This window comes from Vombatus ursinus, unplaced genomic scaffold (genome assembly GCF_900497805.2).
Source record: "Vombatus ursinus unplaced genomic scaffold, bare-nosed wombat genome assembly UNPS02000580.1, whole genome shotgun sequence".
NCBI classification, from domain to species: Eukaryota; Metazoa; Chordata; class Mammalia; order Diprotodontia; family Vombatidae; genus Vombatus; species Vombatus ursinus.
The window spans coordinates 3,880,149-3,895,227 of record NW_020940358.1 but is presented as its reverse complement, the minus strand read 5'-3'; the positions used below and the strand labels follow the sequence as shown (position 1 = coordinate 3,895,227).

Here is a 15,079-nt window from a genome sequence, read left to right as displayed (position 1 = left end):
CTGAGAGTTTATGTTCAGGGAAGTGAACATATGGTTAAGGGGAAGAGGAAAAAGGGTGTCTTACCGGGGTAGGATGCTCTGAGCGGAGGTGGTAGTCATGGCCAGCCTTGGATTTGTAGGTCTTACCACAGTGAGGACAGGTGAACACAGGACTGTCCAGGTCACATGGTTGCTTCCCACAGCGTCTCTGGTGGTACTGATACCCCATGAGACTGGAGAAGGCAGCTGCACAGCCCTGTGGGTACAACATTCACTAAGAGCCAGGAAATCCCACCCAGGGTTAGACCCAGTCACTCTGGGAAGAGGGACCAGAGTCACAGGGTCCCACCAAGTGTCCTTTTCATAATGGGAAACAGAGACACATATAAACTGAAGAACCCTTTTTAATGACAGGCATTGTCCACTGTCTCTTTCAAGCTGACCAGAACAAGTTACTCGCCTGGAGACCCTCCCCAAACTGAGTGATCTCAAACACAAGGGGCACAGAGGATGAGCAGCATGACGGCTGGAGACTCTGGTTGGGGAATTGGAAACTGACCTCATTGGGACATTTGAGTTTCCCCATCTGCTTCAGAACCTTCCTCAAACGCTCCCGTTCCTCTTGTTCATCCAACTCTGAAGACTCCACATCTGTCAGGGGCTGGGGCTGGGGCCAGACAGGGTCAAAGCTAGAGTTAGCATCCTACAAAGGACTTTCCCCTTCACATACATACATACTTTTGCTGTTACCCCCCCCCACCGTGACAGACCACATATACATGCTTCTTCTTATCCAACTCATACATGCATACAATATGTCTCTGTCCTTGTACTACTTCCATACCTCAATCCCTTCCAAGCAACACACACACGCGCACACACACACACACACACACACACACACACACACACATATGCACAGGTCTGTCCTATGTATACATACTCTTCCACCATCCCTAGAATCACATCCTCCTTCCGACTAGTAATCAAAAAGTTTATCTAATGTAAATGCCAAGGAGGGGTAAGAAGATGATGATTCACCAGCCTTTCTTAGGCAGAGGGATGTAGCTGGGGAGTGAGTTAACGGGTCAATGGGCTGAGAGGGCAAGTGTAATCAATATAAGGAGAGGGAACAGGGTTGGTGGCAGGGGTGAGACTGACAGTCATACCTTGCTGCTGTGTTCCGCCATGGTATGGTAGTTGAGCCCTGCCTTTGACTTGAACTGCTTCTTGCAGTGCTGACACTTGAGCGCATCCTGCAGCTGGACAGCCCCCCACCCCCACTCCCAGTCAGGCATGGGGGCAAGGGACAAGAGGAGACAAAATCCACTCCCTCCTTCATTGTCTCCCTTCCTTCCTTCAAGTCCTGGACAGAATGGGCTCCAGGCAAACAAGAGGCAGCTGTCTTGACTCCAGGACACCTGGGTCCTGCTGCATCCTCAGCCCTGGGCCCCAGGGGCTAACCTCATTCTTACCTTCTGACAAACATCCATGTGCTTTTTGAGGCCTACAATGGTTTTCCTGGTGATGACTCCACAGGTGGGACAGACGACCTCACCCTTCTCATGGAGGATTCTTTGCCACTGCTCTTCAGGGCTCCCTGAAAGGCAAGAAGTAAGGGATGTACGGAGAAAGGGATGAGAGGGATCTGGACAGGAGAGGAAGAACATACATTGCACCAATCTTCACACTCCAGAAAGCCTGTGCTCAGATAATGATATGTACTGGTTTTCTGCTCAGAAGTAAGTCTATGTCTTGCCCACTCACATCTGATTTCTCCTTAGAACCTGCCTGCCCAAAATCATTCCCCTTCCACATTTATAAGACCATGGGAACACACTGCATTTTGAAGCTTATCTGGGCCTCTTTTTCTCCGTACCTCCAAGAGCCAGCACAGTTCTTGGGACTGTCCTGGGACCCTTAACCCTGCCCTGGCCTTTTCCCCAAGCCATCAGAGAAGACGGCGGTAAACAGCATCAAGAGCTGGATTTGGTGCCAGGAAAAGCTGTGTTTGAATCCTATGACAGACACTGTGTTACCCAGGACAAGTCACTTAACCTCTCTGACCTTTAGTTCCTTAGATATAAAATGGGGATAATCCCAGGCTCATTGTCAAGTGCTTTGAAAATCTTAATAAAAATGTGAGCTATCATTATTATTAGGACCACAATCAGCCCATTCTTTGGCATTACTCTTCCCTAAGCTGGGGGAATTCCTTCTATCCACTCACCTGTGCTCAGGTGAGCTGTGGCTATAGGTACCACTTCTTTCTTCACATTAGCTGCCAAGACCTTTTTCCTCCCCTCCTCAGCACTGCTGCTGGCTTCCAACTTCTTGGCACGGTGGGCTTTGGCCTTGTCCTCTGCCTTGGCAAGGCCTGGGAGGGACAAGGATGTCACTAACAGACCCACCATAATGTCTAGCGCCCCAGTCCCAAGTCCCTTTTGGATGCACCATGATCTGCAGTCATACCTCCAGGCCCTACCACAGGCTTCAGGGAGATACTGAGGGTTTCTCAGGAAAACACAGAGCCCCACAGATATCCCCTCCAGGCCGGTTTCCCAGGAATAGTCAGCAGATAGGGTAAGCAGCCTACCTGATCTCCCTACTATGCTAACCCAAAGGACTTCCCCTTTGATATCTCTGGGGTCCTGAGTCTGCCATTTCAGCACTGAGCCTCAGGGACTTTCCCAGAACTCTAACCCAGGGGCCTCACACGCAAGGGATATTTTTACATTATATACATGTGGATAAATATAAGCTAAGCTACAAGAACATCTGACACAAAATTTGACCTTACTAAGCAGCTATATTAAAGGAAAACAAATTATTTTACAAAAAAATGTCTTCAGATCAAAGGATGAAAAGTTGAAAGAGACCATAAAAATCACCCCGTTCAACCTCCTCATTTGACAGATGAAGAATCTTCTGACAGCATTCTGTTTTTCACCTCCCAACTTACCATATAATGTTAAATATTATAGTTATGTGTGCAAAACCAAATGATCCATATGCTAACTAGGCAGCAAGCTCAATGAGCAAGCTCCATAGACTGTCTCAGCTCAATTTTGCATCTCCCTCAGAATGTAACACAAGGTTCTACACATAGCAGGAGGTTTGAGTTATTGTTTATAAGGCTAGGTTTTACATATGTGTGTGTGTGTGTGTGTATACACATATATATCTCCATAGGATACAACTCATACCCATGACAGTAGAAATTAGACCAAGTATTAATTAGAATTAATTTGTCCCCAAGAGATAAATGGTCAAAAAATAGAAGTTTTGAAAAGAAGAATTGCAAACTCTTGACAACCATATGAATGACTGGTACAAATCACTCATAACAAAGAAATGCAAATTAAACCTCTGAGGCTTCATTTTAGATCCATCAAATTGGTAAGATGATAAAAATAAAATAATCAATGATGGAGGGGCTACAAGAAAGAAAGACAGGCACACCAACATATTGTTGTTGGACCTACAATGGTCTGGTTTCCACTCTGAAAAACAATGTGGAATCATGAAAGAAGAGTCACTAAAATGTTTATAAATTTAACCTAGTAATTCCTCTGCCAAGCATAGATTCCAAGGAGGTCAAAGACAGAAAGATCCCACACACACCAAATATGCATATATATATATATATATATATATATGTATATGTATATAGCATTACGCCTCTTCTCCCCTTCATAGCCAAATGCCTAGAAAAATATGTCTCTCTTCATTGCCTCTATCTCCTCTTTTCTCGATCACTTCACTTTTTAACTGTCTGCAATCTAGAAGTCATCTCCTACCCTTCACTCTCACTCATCTGACACATTCAGTCAGCTGCCAGGCCTTGTCAATCCTCCTTCCACACTAGCTCTCGTATCTGTTCCCTTCTCTCTATTCACACTACAACCACATGAATCCAGATCACACTACCTCTCATCTGAACCATTTGCAGGAGCCTTCTAAATGCTTCCCTGAATCCTACCTTCCTACTTTCAAATTCACACCACAGCCAAAGTGATATTCCTAGAACACAAGTCTGACCATGTCATTCTTCCCCTCCTTGATGCCCTAACGCTGTCAACAAACTTTGGTGCCTTCCTACTACCTGAGGATAAAATACAAACTCCTTTAACATTTAAAGTCTTTCATAATCTGGCTCCAACTTCCCTTTTTCAGGCTTTATTGCATATTATTCTGCTTCATATACTCCATATTTTAGAGAAACTAGCTTTTATGGTAGCCATCCATAATATTCCATTTCTCACCTCTCTGGGTCCTTGCATCATGCAGGTCTGGAATGCACTTTACTTTCTATGTCACAGAATCTCGTTTCCTTTAAGGCTCAAGTACCCCCTCCTATATGAGGCCTAACCTGATCTTCACAGTTGCTAGTACCTTCCCACATCCCCCAGATGTTACTTTGTATATATTTTGTTCTGAAGTGTCCATGTTGTTTCCTCTAATAAAATGTAAGCTCCTTGAGGGTGGGGTATTATTTTTGTTTTTTTTTTTTTAGCCCTAATGCCTAGCATATAGTAAGCACATAATAAATGCTTGTTGAATACATGAATGAATAGTAGCATTTTTGTGATAGCAAAAAATAAACACAGATTGACGAATACTATTTGTTCTTTTCTTTCTTCTGTTTTGTTTCTTCTTTCTTGTGGTTTTTCCTATTGGTTCTAGTTCTTCTTTACAACATGACTAATGTGAAAATATATTTAGTAGGAATATATATGTAGAGCCTATATCGGATTGCACGCCATCTTGGGGAGGGAAGGGGAGAAAATTTTAAATTCAAAAGCTTATGGAAGTGAATATTGAAAACTAAAAATAAATTAATTAAAAAATAAAATAAGAAAATAAAAAACAAAGTGGGTACCTATTAATTGTAGAATAGCTAAACAAATTGTGGTAATGAATATGATAGAATATTATTGTGCTATAAAGATCAACATCAAGATATTTAGAGCAGCACTTTTTGTAGTACCAAAGAACAGGAACACAATAGATGCACATCCACTGAGCAATGGATAAACAAACCTTCTTACATAATACAATGGAATATTACTGTTATAAGAAATTATAAATACAGAGAAACATTAGAAGTTTTACATGAACTGATACAAAGTAAAGTAAACAGAACCAGGGAAATTATACACGTAATTACTGGAATAATGTAATGGAAAGATCCAAAAAAAAAAAACAACCAAACAAGTTAACACTGTATTTATAATGATCAAGCTTGGCTCTAAAGAAGAGGTGAAATAATCAACCTCCTACTCTTCTTGGCAGAGGTGAAGGACTATGGTGCATAAGACTGTATATATTGTCAGATTCAGTCGATGTTCCAATAGTTTTGCTGAATTACTTTTTTTTGTCTTGGAAAAACATATTTGGAAATGAAGGTGATATAAAAATAAGATTTCTTTTAAAAAAATGACAGATATGGGCAACTCAGTGAAACATGTAATGTAGACAGAGTAAAGAACCAGGGCCACAATATAAACAATGATTCCCCTATTATAAAGGAAAAAAACACGAAGAAGGCAACTGCATTCTAAATAACTGTAATGACTAATCTTCATTCTGGGGGGCTACAGGTGCAACATATTGAATACACTGTCAGGCAAGGTCACAGTGTGTATTAGTTGTTTTCTTTGTTATAAGGTAGAGTTCTATAATGGAGGAGGGGGGGAGCAAAGGGGGAAGGGAATATGTCTAAAAGCAAATGATGTAAAAACAAAAGGCATTAATAAAACTATATAAAATTAGTTTGGTCATTTGTTAATCGGAACAAAGCTGCCCATCTGTTATTTAGAGTGTTGCTGGCAGTTCTGGAACAGTCATTAGTAGGCTTGGGTCAGAACCTAATTCTCACGACAAATGAAAATCACTGACTCTGAAGACTTCTAGAAATCCAATTCAAGTGTGTTGTTACTTCCTTCAAAACTAATGAAGCTAAGGCAGGCAGGAGAGCTTGGCTCAAACAAACAAAAAATCCCCTCCTAGAATATCTCTGGAATTTATCCAATCTCCAGTCTCACTGACACTATCACAGTATAAACTCGGATTATGATCACCTTGGATTGTCACAGCCTCCTAAAAGGTCACTTCTATTCTCTTCCCCCATTTCATCTTTCATTCTTCGGTCAGACTAACATATAAGTAAATCTTGTCATGTCATCTCTTTGCCCCCAAATCTTCAACTACACTTTTTTTTTTTGATGGTGAAGCTTGGTGAAGTAGAAAGAACACTGAATTTGATGTCAAACAACCTATGCTCGCTCATATCCTGACTCTACTGCCTTTTGCCTGTATAATCTTGGGCAAATTAATTCTCTGGGCCCCAGTTTCCTGAATTGTAAAACTAGAGGGTTGAACTAGATTAATTCTAAGGTTCCATGTGGCTCTGAATCATTTTAAGATCCCACTGCATACTGAATGAATCAAACTCCTTGGTCTGGCATTTAAGGCCGTCTGTAATCTGGCACCAGCCCACCTTTCCAGTTTTCTCTAACATGATTTTGTCCTCAACACATTACACTTCAGCCAAAACAGCCTATTCTCTATTGCCCAACCACACCCTGAAATCTCCCACCTCAATGCCTTGGCCTGAACTCTTCCCTATGTTTGCAACATCTTTCCTTTGCCTCGTAGCCTGATGCATTACTACCCAGGCTTTAATGCCCTACTCAAATGCCAACTCCCCTCCATGAAGCCTTCTTTGAATCTCCTGATCAGTAATGACCTTCCCCCTTGGAGCTACCTCAGTGAAAAATCTGTTTTGTCTTTCTAATATGCTTATCACTGTCGTATTTTGCATTATGGTCACCTGTGTTTGTGACATCCCCTTACTAGACTGGACAGTGCTTTGCCCTCAGTATGACCTTAATAATGTTTGTTGAATCATTCATAAAAATCTAAATAGGACCTTGAAGGTGCTAATTATTCTCCTAGAGTATTGGGTTATACACACTTGGGTGAGTGGGTATTTACAGCTATATGAGAATAATTGGGGACAGGATTACAGTAATGGATATATCTGACAAGTGACATAATGGGGCCAGGAAGGCACAAAGGTACTGTGCTCCTGGCATAACCTAAATCAGGAATTCTGGCACCTGAGTCAAAATCAGTCAAGAAGGAAACTGGGGTGAGGTGAGGAAGGTGTAAGGTATGGCCACTCAGACAGAAACCTAGTGCATGTGAAGTGAGGACTAGTGAAGAACTAGAAGGCCAGGGTATTCAAAAGAGGAAGAAGTTAAAGTGCCAAGTTAGAGTAAACTAGGTTCTGAATTCATAAGAAGGAATAACTCAGAGTTCCATAAATGACAGCAACAAGAATCTAGATAGGATTGTGAGACCATAAATTTAGAGTTAGAAGAGACCTTAAGAGCCAATTTATCCATCTGTCTGATTTAACAGATAGGGAAACTGAGGCCCAAAGCGATAAATGACTTGCCCACGATCACAGAAGTAATAAGTGATGCAGTGGGAAAAGCACCTGATTTTGAGTTAGAGGATCCAGGTGCAAATTATGCCTTTGACACCTGGGTGACCTTGGGTTTTCGTTTCCTAATCTGTAAAATAAAGGAGTTGGGATAGATGATCTTTACTGTCCCTTTTAGCTCTAAGTTTATAATTCTATGATCCCAAAAGACAGAGGTCAAATTGATCCACAGTCTCGAGACTCCAAATTTCAATATTCTTTCCTTTATACCATGCTGCCTTTCTATTGACTAAACTTACTATCACTCTACAACTTTTCCCCCTAAGCCCTATGCTTCCCTTCTCTCCTCAGTTTTATATTTCCCTTCGCTGACAGAGTCACAGACTTTGCCTCTCCCTCATTTTCCATCACTCTTACAATAGTATCACACATTGCCTCAGATATTCAATTATGCAGCAATGGGAATGGGTTGCTAAGAAAGACTGTGGATGTTCTTTCCCTGGAGACCTTCAAAACTATGAGAGATACCATTCTGAATGGGACTGTTTAAATTGGGCCCTACTTGGAGGCCAAGGGAATTAAGGAATTCTAAAGATCCTGTACTCCCAGGGACTCCACAATCTGTAAATAGGTATCCCTTCTGATCACTGCTGGGCCCATCGTAAAGTATCTCCAATTTGCAGAGCCTTGCACTCTTGTTGGCAAAGCTTCCATTAGCATGAGACCAATCCATGTGAAAACATGGCATCAAAGTAAACTAAATTTGAAGACATTCATCACCAGGCAAGCCACAAAGTGATGAATTTTTTGGATCACAACTTTCAAACGACCATTTTGGAAGTTGTGGAGATAGTGTAATAGGTTGGTTCCAGAAGTAGTCTCATTGATGAAAACACAGATCCATGAAATACTAAACTAAACTGAACTTCTTAGAAATCCAATCATCATTTCATCATCATTCCTATTATTCTCTGGCATAGATGTAATATCCTGTTCCTATATTTCCCACTCACCTCCTCCCAATAAACTCTTCCATCCGGTGACCCTGGCCTCCTTATTGTCCCTCACACATATGACATTCCTTCTCCTGACTCCAGGCAGTTTCACTGGCTCTTCCCCATGCCTGGAATGCTCTCTCTCCTCATCTCTGCCTCCTGGCTTCCTTCCTCCTTAATCTCAATGCCTTCTCTCTAAGTCTACTCTCAATCCATCCTGTATATGTCTTGTTTTCACATAGTTGTTTGCATGTTGTCTCTCCTCCATTAGACTGTGAGTTCCTTGGGAGGAAGGGCTGTTTATTCTTTGCCTATCTTTATATCTCCAGTGCTTAACATGTGCCAGTAGATGCTTAATAAACACTAGCTGACTAAATGACCATCTTCTAAAGCCTCAGTAATGGAAACAATATTGAGCATGTCGAAAAAGAAGGAAACATAGAGTTAGAACAAAGGAGACTCTGACTACTCTAACCCTGAAGGAGAATGCATTCCTCTGTTAATGAGAGCGTTTTTCTGATAGTGTGTACAACAGACACAGTAAAAAATCATTTCTACTCTTGGTTCTATCACACTAAGCAGTTAGGACTAGTCCAGGGGTGGGGAACCTGCGGCCTTGAGGCCACATGTGGCCTCTAGGTCCTCAAGTGCCGCCCTTTGATTGATTCCAAACTTCACTTCTGGTCATACTTGAGGACCCAGAGGGCCACATGTGGCCTCAAGGCCGCAGGTTCCCCACCCCTGACAGTCACTTCTCTGTCAAATTCTATTTCTTTCCTGGTAAAAATAAGATGAGATCTTTATTTCAGACTCTTCAACAAACATAGCTATACTATGCAATCTGCCTATAACACATTCCACTTTCATTCACTGAAAAAAAAAAAACCACTCACTGAAAATCCACTTTGTGTGAAGCCCTGTTCCCTTACAATTCAGCAGGGAAATGACAGGCATGAAAACAACCAAAGGACAAGGAGTTTATGACAAGCAACGCATGAGGGTATTCTAAGGTGCTAGGATCAGGACTACAGCTCAGGTCTCTTGAGTCTGAGACCAAAGTGGGGCAGCTAGGTGGTGCAGTGGATAGAGCACTGGCCCTGAAGTCAGGAGGACCTGAGTTCAAGTCCAGCCTTAGACCAAACACTTGACACTTACTAGCTGTGTGACTCTGGGCAAGTCACTTAACCTCAATTGCCTGAACAAACAAACAAACAAAAAAATAAGACCAAAGGCCTAACTTGCTGTGGAGTATCAAGCAAATTAAGACACCACTAACAGGCCTCAGTGCCCTCATCTCTCAGAAGACTGGATCATATACCAGATCATGTCAAAGGTCCATCTATAACAGTGGTTCTCAAAAAGTGTGCCACAAATTAACCTTATAATTAATTGCATATATATGCATGTGTCTCCTAGCTCTTCCCATCGTGTTGCCACCTTTCACACTTGGTATACACTGTGTCACCTTGGGTGTCACCTGAGGGTATGGCACATTAAGCTCCCATTTATAGAGGGCTTTGCTGGCATGGCTGGGGGGGGGTTGACATCACGAAGTCTGGTCTTTCCATCCATCCCCTCCCCCTCATCTTGATGATTCTCTTCCTTACCCTTGCTGTTGTCCTTTGCCCTCCTGCTATGACATAGAACCTGTATTATGTGTAAAGAATGGTGCCGGTTCTAGGGCTATATCCCAAAGAGATTATACAAATGGGAAAAGGACCCACATGTACAAAAATATCTATAGCAGCCCTTTTTGTGGTGGCAAAGAATTGGAAATTGAGAGGATGCCCATCAATTGGGGAATGGCGGAACAAGTTGTGGTATATGAATGTAATGGAATACTACTGTGCTATAAGAAATGATGAGCAGGCAAACTTCAGAAAAACCTGGAGAGACTTGTATGGTCTGATGCTGAGTGAAGTGAGCAGAACCAGGAGAACGTTGTACACAGTAACAACCACGTTGTGCGATGACTAATATTGACAGACTTAACCCTTCTCAGCAATACAAGGATCTAAGATATCTCCAAAGGCCTCATGATGGAAAATGCTATCCACATTCAAAGAAAGAATTATGGAGTTTGAATGCAGATCGAAGCATCTTATTTGCTTTTTTTTTCTTCTGTTGTGTTTTGTTTCCTCTTTCTGGTGGTTCCTCCCATTGGTTCTAATTCTTACTTACAACATCACAACATCACTAATGTGAAAATATATTTAATAGGAATGTAAATGCATAGCCTATATCAGATTTCGTGCCATCTTGGGGATGGAGGTGGGGAGGAGGGGGGAGAAAAATTTAAAACTCAAAAGCTTATGAAAGTGGTTGTTGATAATTCAAAATAAATTAATTTAAAAAAAAAAAGAATGGTGCTGGGCCTTGGGGAAGAGTCCTTACCTTTAAGACCAAAGGTCCCTGAGATCGATGGCTGCTCCCCAGTGAACTTCTTAGGCGTTTTTTGTTTCCTTCCTGACTCAAGGGAGAGAAAACAAGAAGACCAAATCTGGTCAAATAACCATAGAGAAAAGGGTTAACCTCTAGTGCCACCCCTCATCTAATCAGTCTAGGGACCTTTCCACACCTCAAGGACCATTCCTACCCAGCTATATCAATGCCAGGAATGGTACAGAGGGGACTCCAGCCCCACCACCCTCACAGCAAAGGTGGATGTGGAGACAGATGTAGGTATGAGGGTTCTGAGGTGTTCCCCCTTGCTCATCCTGGGCTCTAATCTTACTGTGCTTGGAACGCTCGGGGTCCTCTTCTGGGGGTGATACTGGGCCTGTGACCTCTTTGCTGCCTGTAGCTTTGGTAGCAGGTGAAGCAATGGCCTCCGCTGCAGTCATATGGAAGTCCTTACTCTCACATGTGTCTAGGGCACACTCTCCATTCTCCGGGTGCAGATCCCCTTCCTTCTCCAGCTTTGCCTGTTTTGGATGGACGGGGCAGGTGTCCAAGCCCTCGGCAGCCCTGGAAGTCATACACACAGTGACCTGGGGGAGTGGGCCTGGAGCCTTAAAGCAGTTATCCCTCTTATCCATTCCATCCTGTAGCTCAGTGGCCTCTCTCCCCATACAAAGCAGTACCCCAACCCTGCTGAGATGCTGGGAGAGACAGATACCAGACATAGCTCTCCTCATCCATATGTACCTCTTCTTACCACCGCTCCTTCCCACAGTTCTTTGCACTCTGCTTTCTGGCTTGTTCAACGGCAACACTTTGCTGGGTGATGCTGATTTGCTGATTGGAATAGGCTTGCTGACAAGGACAGGTTTGCTGGGTGGGAAGGGCTTGTTGATTTGGATGGACTTACTGGATGGGAAGGGCTTGCTGGGCAGGATAGGTTTGTTTACTGGCACCGGCTTGCTAGGCAGGACAGATTTGCTCACAGGGACCAACTTAGTAACTGGGACTGGCTTGGTGACTGGGACAGGCTTGGTGACTGGGACAGGTTTGCTGACTGGGGTCACCTTGGTGACTGGGACTGGTTTGCTGACCGGGACAGGTTTGCTGACCGGGACGGGTTTGCTGACTGGGACCGGCTTGCTGACTGGGATCGGCTTGCTGACTGGGACCAGTTTGCTGACCGGGACGGATTTGGTGACCGGGATCGGCTTAGTGACCGGAACTGGTTTGGTGACTGGAACCGGTTTGGTGACTGAAACCGGCTTGCTGACCGGAACTGGCTTGGTGACCGGGATCGGCTTGCTGACTGGGAGTGGCTTAGTGATGGGGACCGATTTGCTGACTGGGACCGGTTTGCTGACTGGGATCGTTTTGCTGACCGGGACTGTCTTAGTTACTGGGATTGGCTTGTTGGTCTGTACTGGCTTCCCAGGAGGTGCAGCTTTAGGCAGGGGGAAAGGCCTGCTGGCTGGGACAGGCTGGTCCATGTGATTCCACAGTCTGTGCTTCTCTAGCTGAGTCTTGGAGGTGAAGGCAGCTTCACAGTAGGGGCATGGGTATGTCAGCTTCTCAGAGATGGCACCCTGAAGAAGAAGGAGCAGACAGAGCCACATGTGCCCAGGGATGATGGGACCATAGAAACAGCGCAGGTCCTGTAGGGGATGCTCTCACTAGGGGCAATGCAGCCCCCAAGTTCCTTATCCCCAAATCCTGAATAGCACAAGGGAGGTGGAGAAATACAAGGAAAGTCCCATTCTTTGACCTTTCCTTTCTGCTCCCAACTACTAACCCCCAGCCTCAAGCCAGAGGCAAAAGGAGGAGTGTTATGGCTCTTTTTCGTTCCCCCAGAAAATAAACAAAGCAATCAGACATGTGGGCAAAGAAGAACAACAAAAGCAGGGTAGGCTGAACTTGAAAAGGTAGAAAAAGAAAGCTTGTAAGATAACTGATACACCTCTATTATCATTCATCTCCCATAGAGCTCAACATAGAGCCCGTTCACAGCAGACACACTGGTCACATGTTACACATGTGTTCAATATAACAAACACATAGCCACACATGCAAATGCTATATACTATCCTGTCCATTTCCATGGCACCAGAGGCAAAAATGCCACCCTGACTACATTCATTTAGTCATTTAATGAATATTATTTAACACCTAATGTGTGCAGGGTCTTATGCAAGGCACCAAGAGAGACACAGAAAAGAACAAGACATCATCCCCACCTTCAGTCTAGTAGAAGAGCTAAGACATGGATACACAACTAGAAGACAAGGTAAGATGTCAATGTGCTACAAGAGAGTGAGGCAGGGATTGAGAGGAGGAAGGGACCGAGTCTGGCTGGGGGGATCTAGAAAGACTTCCTGGAGGAGGTGGCCTTGAAGGAGAGAAAGGAATTAGACAGATGGTAACAGTCAGGGAGGAAAACTGTGAGCAAAGGCATGGGCATAAGAAAAGGTTGGAAAAGGTAAGAAAGAAAGAGGCAGGATTATTTGGTTGTGGGGATAGGGGGATAGCTAAAAACATCAGCAAACTTCTCCAAAGGACTCCAAGATTCCTGAGGTGTTGGAGAGAGGGAAAGAAAGAGGAAGAGATTGCTTCCGTATCTAAGTGGGAGAGACTAATAGCTGGCAAAGACAACATGGCCAGAAAGCTCCTCAGGTACCATAACTTGCAGGGATGACTCAAAAATACTGCTATCTTAACCTGGAAACACTCATTCTGGTAGCTAAATAAGGAAGGAGTAAGAGAGGGAAGAGGGCAACCCCTTTGGGATTCCCGAGGAGGATCAGCAGAAGCAATCCCAGAAGCCAGGCATGGGGACAGGGGAGGAAAGAGAAGGAAAAGCAACTGTGGGGATTCAGGGCAGGGGGAAGATGAACAAAAGCAATCGCAGAATTGAGGCATGGGAATAGGGGAGGAAAGAGAATGAGGAGCGATATTGGGACAATCCACAAACAGAGCCCATTAAATACAAAGGTTGTCCCTTGAGGTGAAATCATATACCACTGAAAATCATGTCCTCTAGGTCTGGTCGTTACATACAGATTTCTGACCTTTAAAAAGATGTTCATACAGAAACACTCATGATGTGTGAAGAAACACAGAAGTGCTCTGAAATATGCCAGCATCCAAAATAGATATACTTTGATTTGTATAATGCTCCTCCCAAAAACAAACAACACCCAGAACCTTTCAGACAGACAGTGGGCCCATGTATTTTTATGCTCCCATAAGTGTAATGCTTTATAAATTTAGACTTGAGGTTTTAAGCCCAAAGTCCTTATCACTAAATCTCCCTGCTCCATCCCTGCTCCCCTATCTCTACTAGTTTCTCTTTATTCTTCCCAAATCCTAAACTCCATTTGCATTAAGAAGACTTATAATATACCTTTTAGCAGGCCCCACTACCCAGTCAATGGTCTTACCCCCTGGCAACGCTGATAATGATACTTGAGTCCATAAATACTTGGGAATTCCAGCCAGCATCCTGAATTTGGACACTTCACCCGAGAGTGGGCTTTGAATTCATCCTTCCATTGGTTCATCAAAGACAGCTGTGGTAGAAAAGAGATGGAAATATACGGGAGTTTATATTGTGTCTTATCTAAACTTTGCCCCAATCATAGTGCATCGATTTGCACACAGCAAACATTTAACCAATGTCTGTTGAATAAAATTGAGGCCAGGTGACCTTCCACTCTCCCATTTGATAACAGGGACATCAGTTATCTCATATGCTTTTCTTTCCTTCCCTCTTCAAATTTACCCCCAGATCAGCCCTTTTCCTTCCTCTTTATCCACATATCTGATTTCTTTATTCATTCTCAGGGGGAACAAGAGAGAACTAAACCATACTTGACCTACCTCCCTTTCAGGAAGGAATAATGACAGGATGGACCCTCAACCAGGATAGGGTTCACTAGCCCCCAGTCCTCTTTGCTGTATCAAATAAGCCCTGGGGAGGGAAGAGGCCACTACAAAAAGCTACATGGCTCTGTCAGGGCCCCTTGCCTTAGGACTCTAAGGACCTTAGTTGGCTAAAACTTCAAAGACCATTTGCTTTAAAAAGATTTTGTTCAATCATTTTTCAGCCATGTCTGACTATTCATGACCCCAGTTGAGGTTTTCTGGCAAAGATACTGGACTGGTCCACCATTTCCTCCTCCAGCTCATTTTACAGATAAGGAATCTGAGGCAAATAGGGTTAAGTTACTTACCCAGGGTCATACAGCTAATAAGT

General features: G+C 43.5%; 1 protein-coding gene across 2 annotated transcripts in view; it reads right to left on the bottom strand.

The window, feature by feature from the left end:
• The window catches only part of ZNF512B (zinc finger protein 512B), a 38,732-nt gene that overhangs the window by 11,150 nt on the left and 12,503 nt on the right, over window positions 1-15,079 (bottom strand). For both annotated transcript variants that reach the window (XM_027849657.1, XM_027849656.1), the window contains exons 4-12: window positions 14,265-14,393; window positions 11,575-12,413; window positions 11,162-11,394; window positions 10,822-10,893; window positions 2,210-2,356; window positions 1,455-1,579; window positions 1,149-1,241; window positions 539-646; window positions 65-235 (exon numbers count right to left, since the gene is read on the bottom strand). In XM_027849657.1, coding sequence (XP_027705458.1) covers window positions 65-235; window positions 539-646; window positions 1,149-1,241; window positions 1,455-1,579; window positions 2,210-2,356; window positions 10,822-10,893; window positions 11,162-11,394; window positions 11,575-12,413; window positions 14,265-14,393 — 1,917 coding nt within the window. The remainder of the gene's footprint in view (window positions 1-64; window positions 236-538; window positions 647-1,148; window positions 1,242-1,454; window positions 1,580-2,209; window positions 2,357-10,821; window positions 10,894-11,161; window positions 11,395-11,574; window positions 12,414-14,264; window positions 14,394-15,079) is intronic.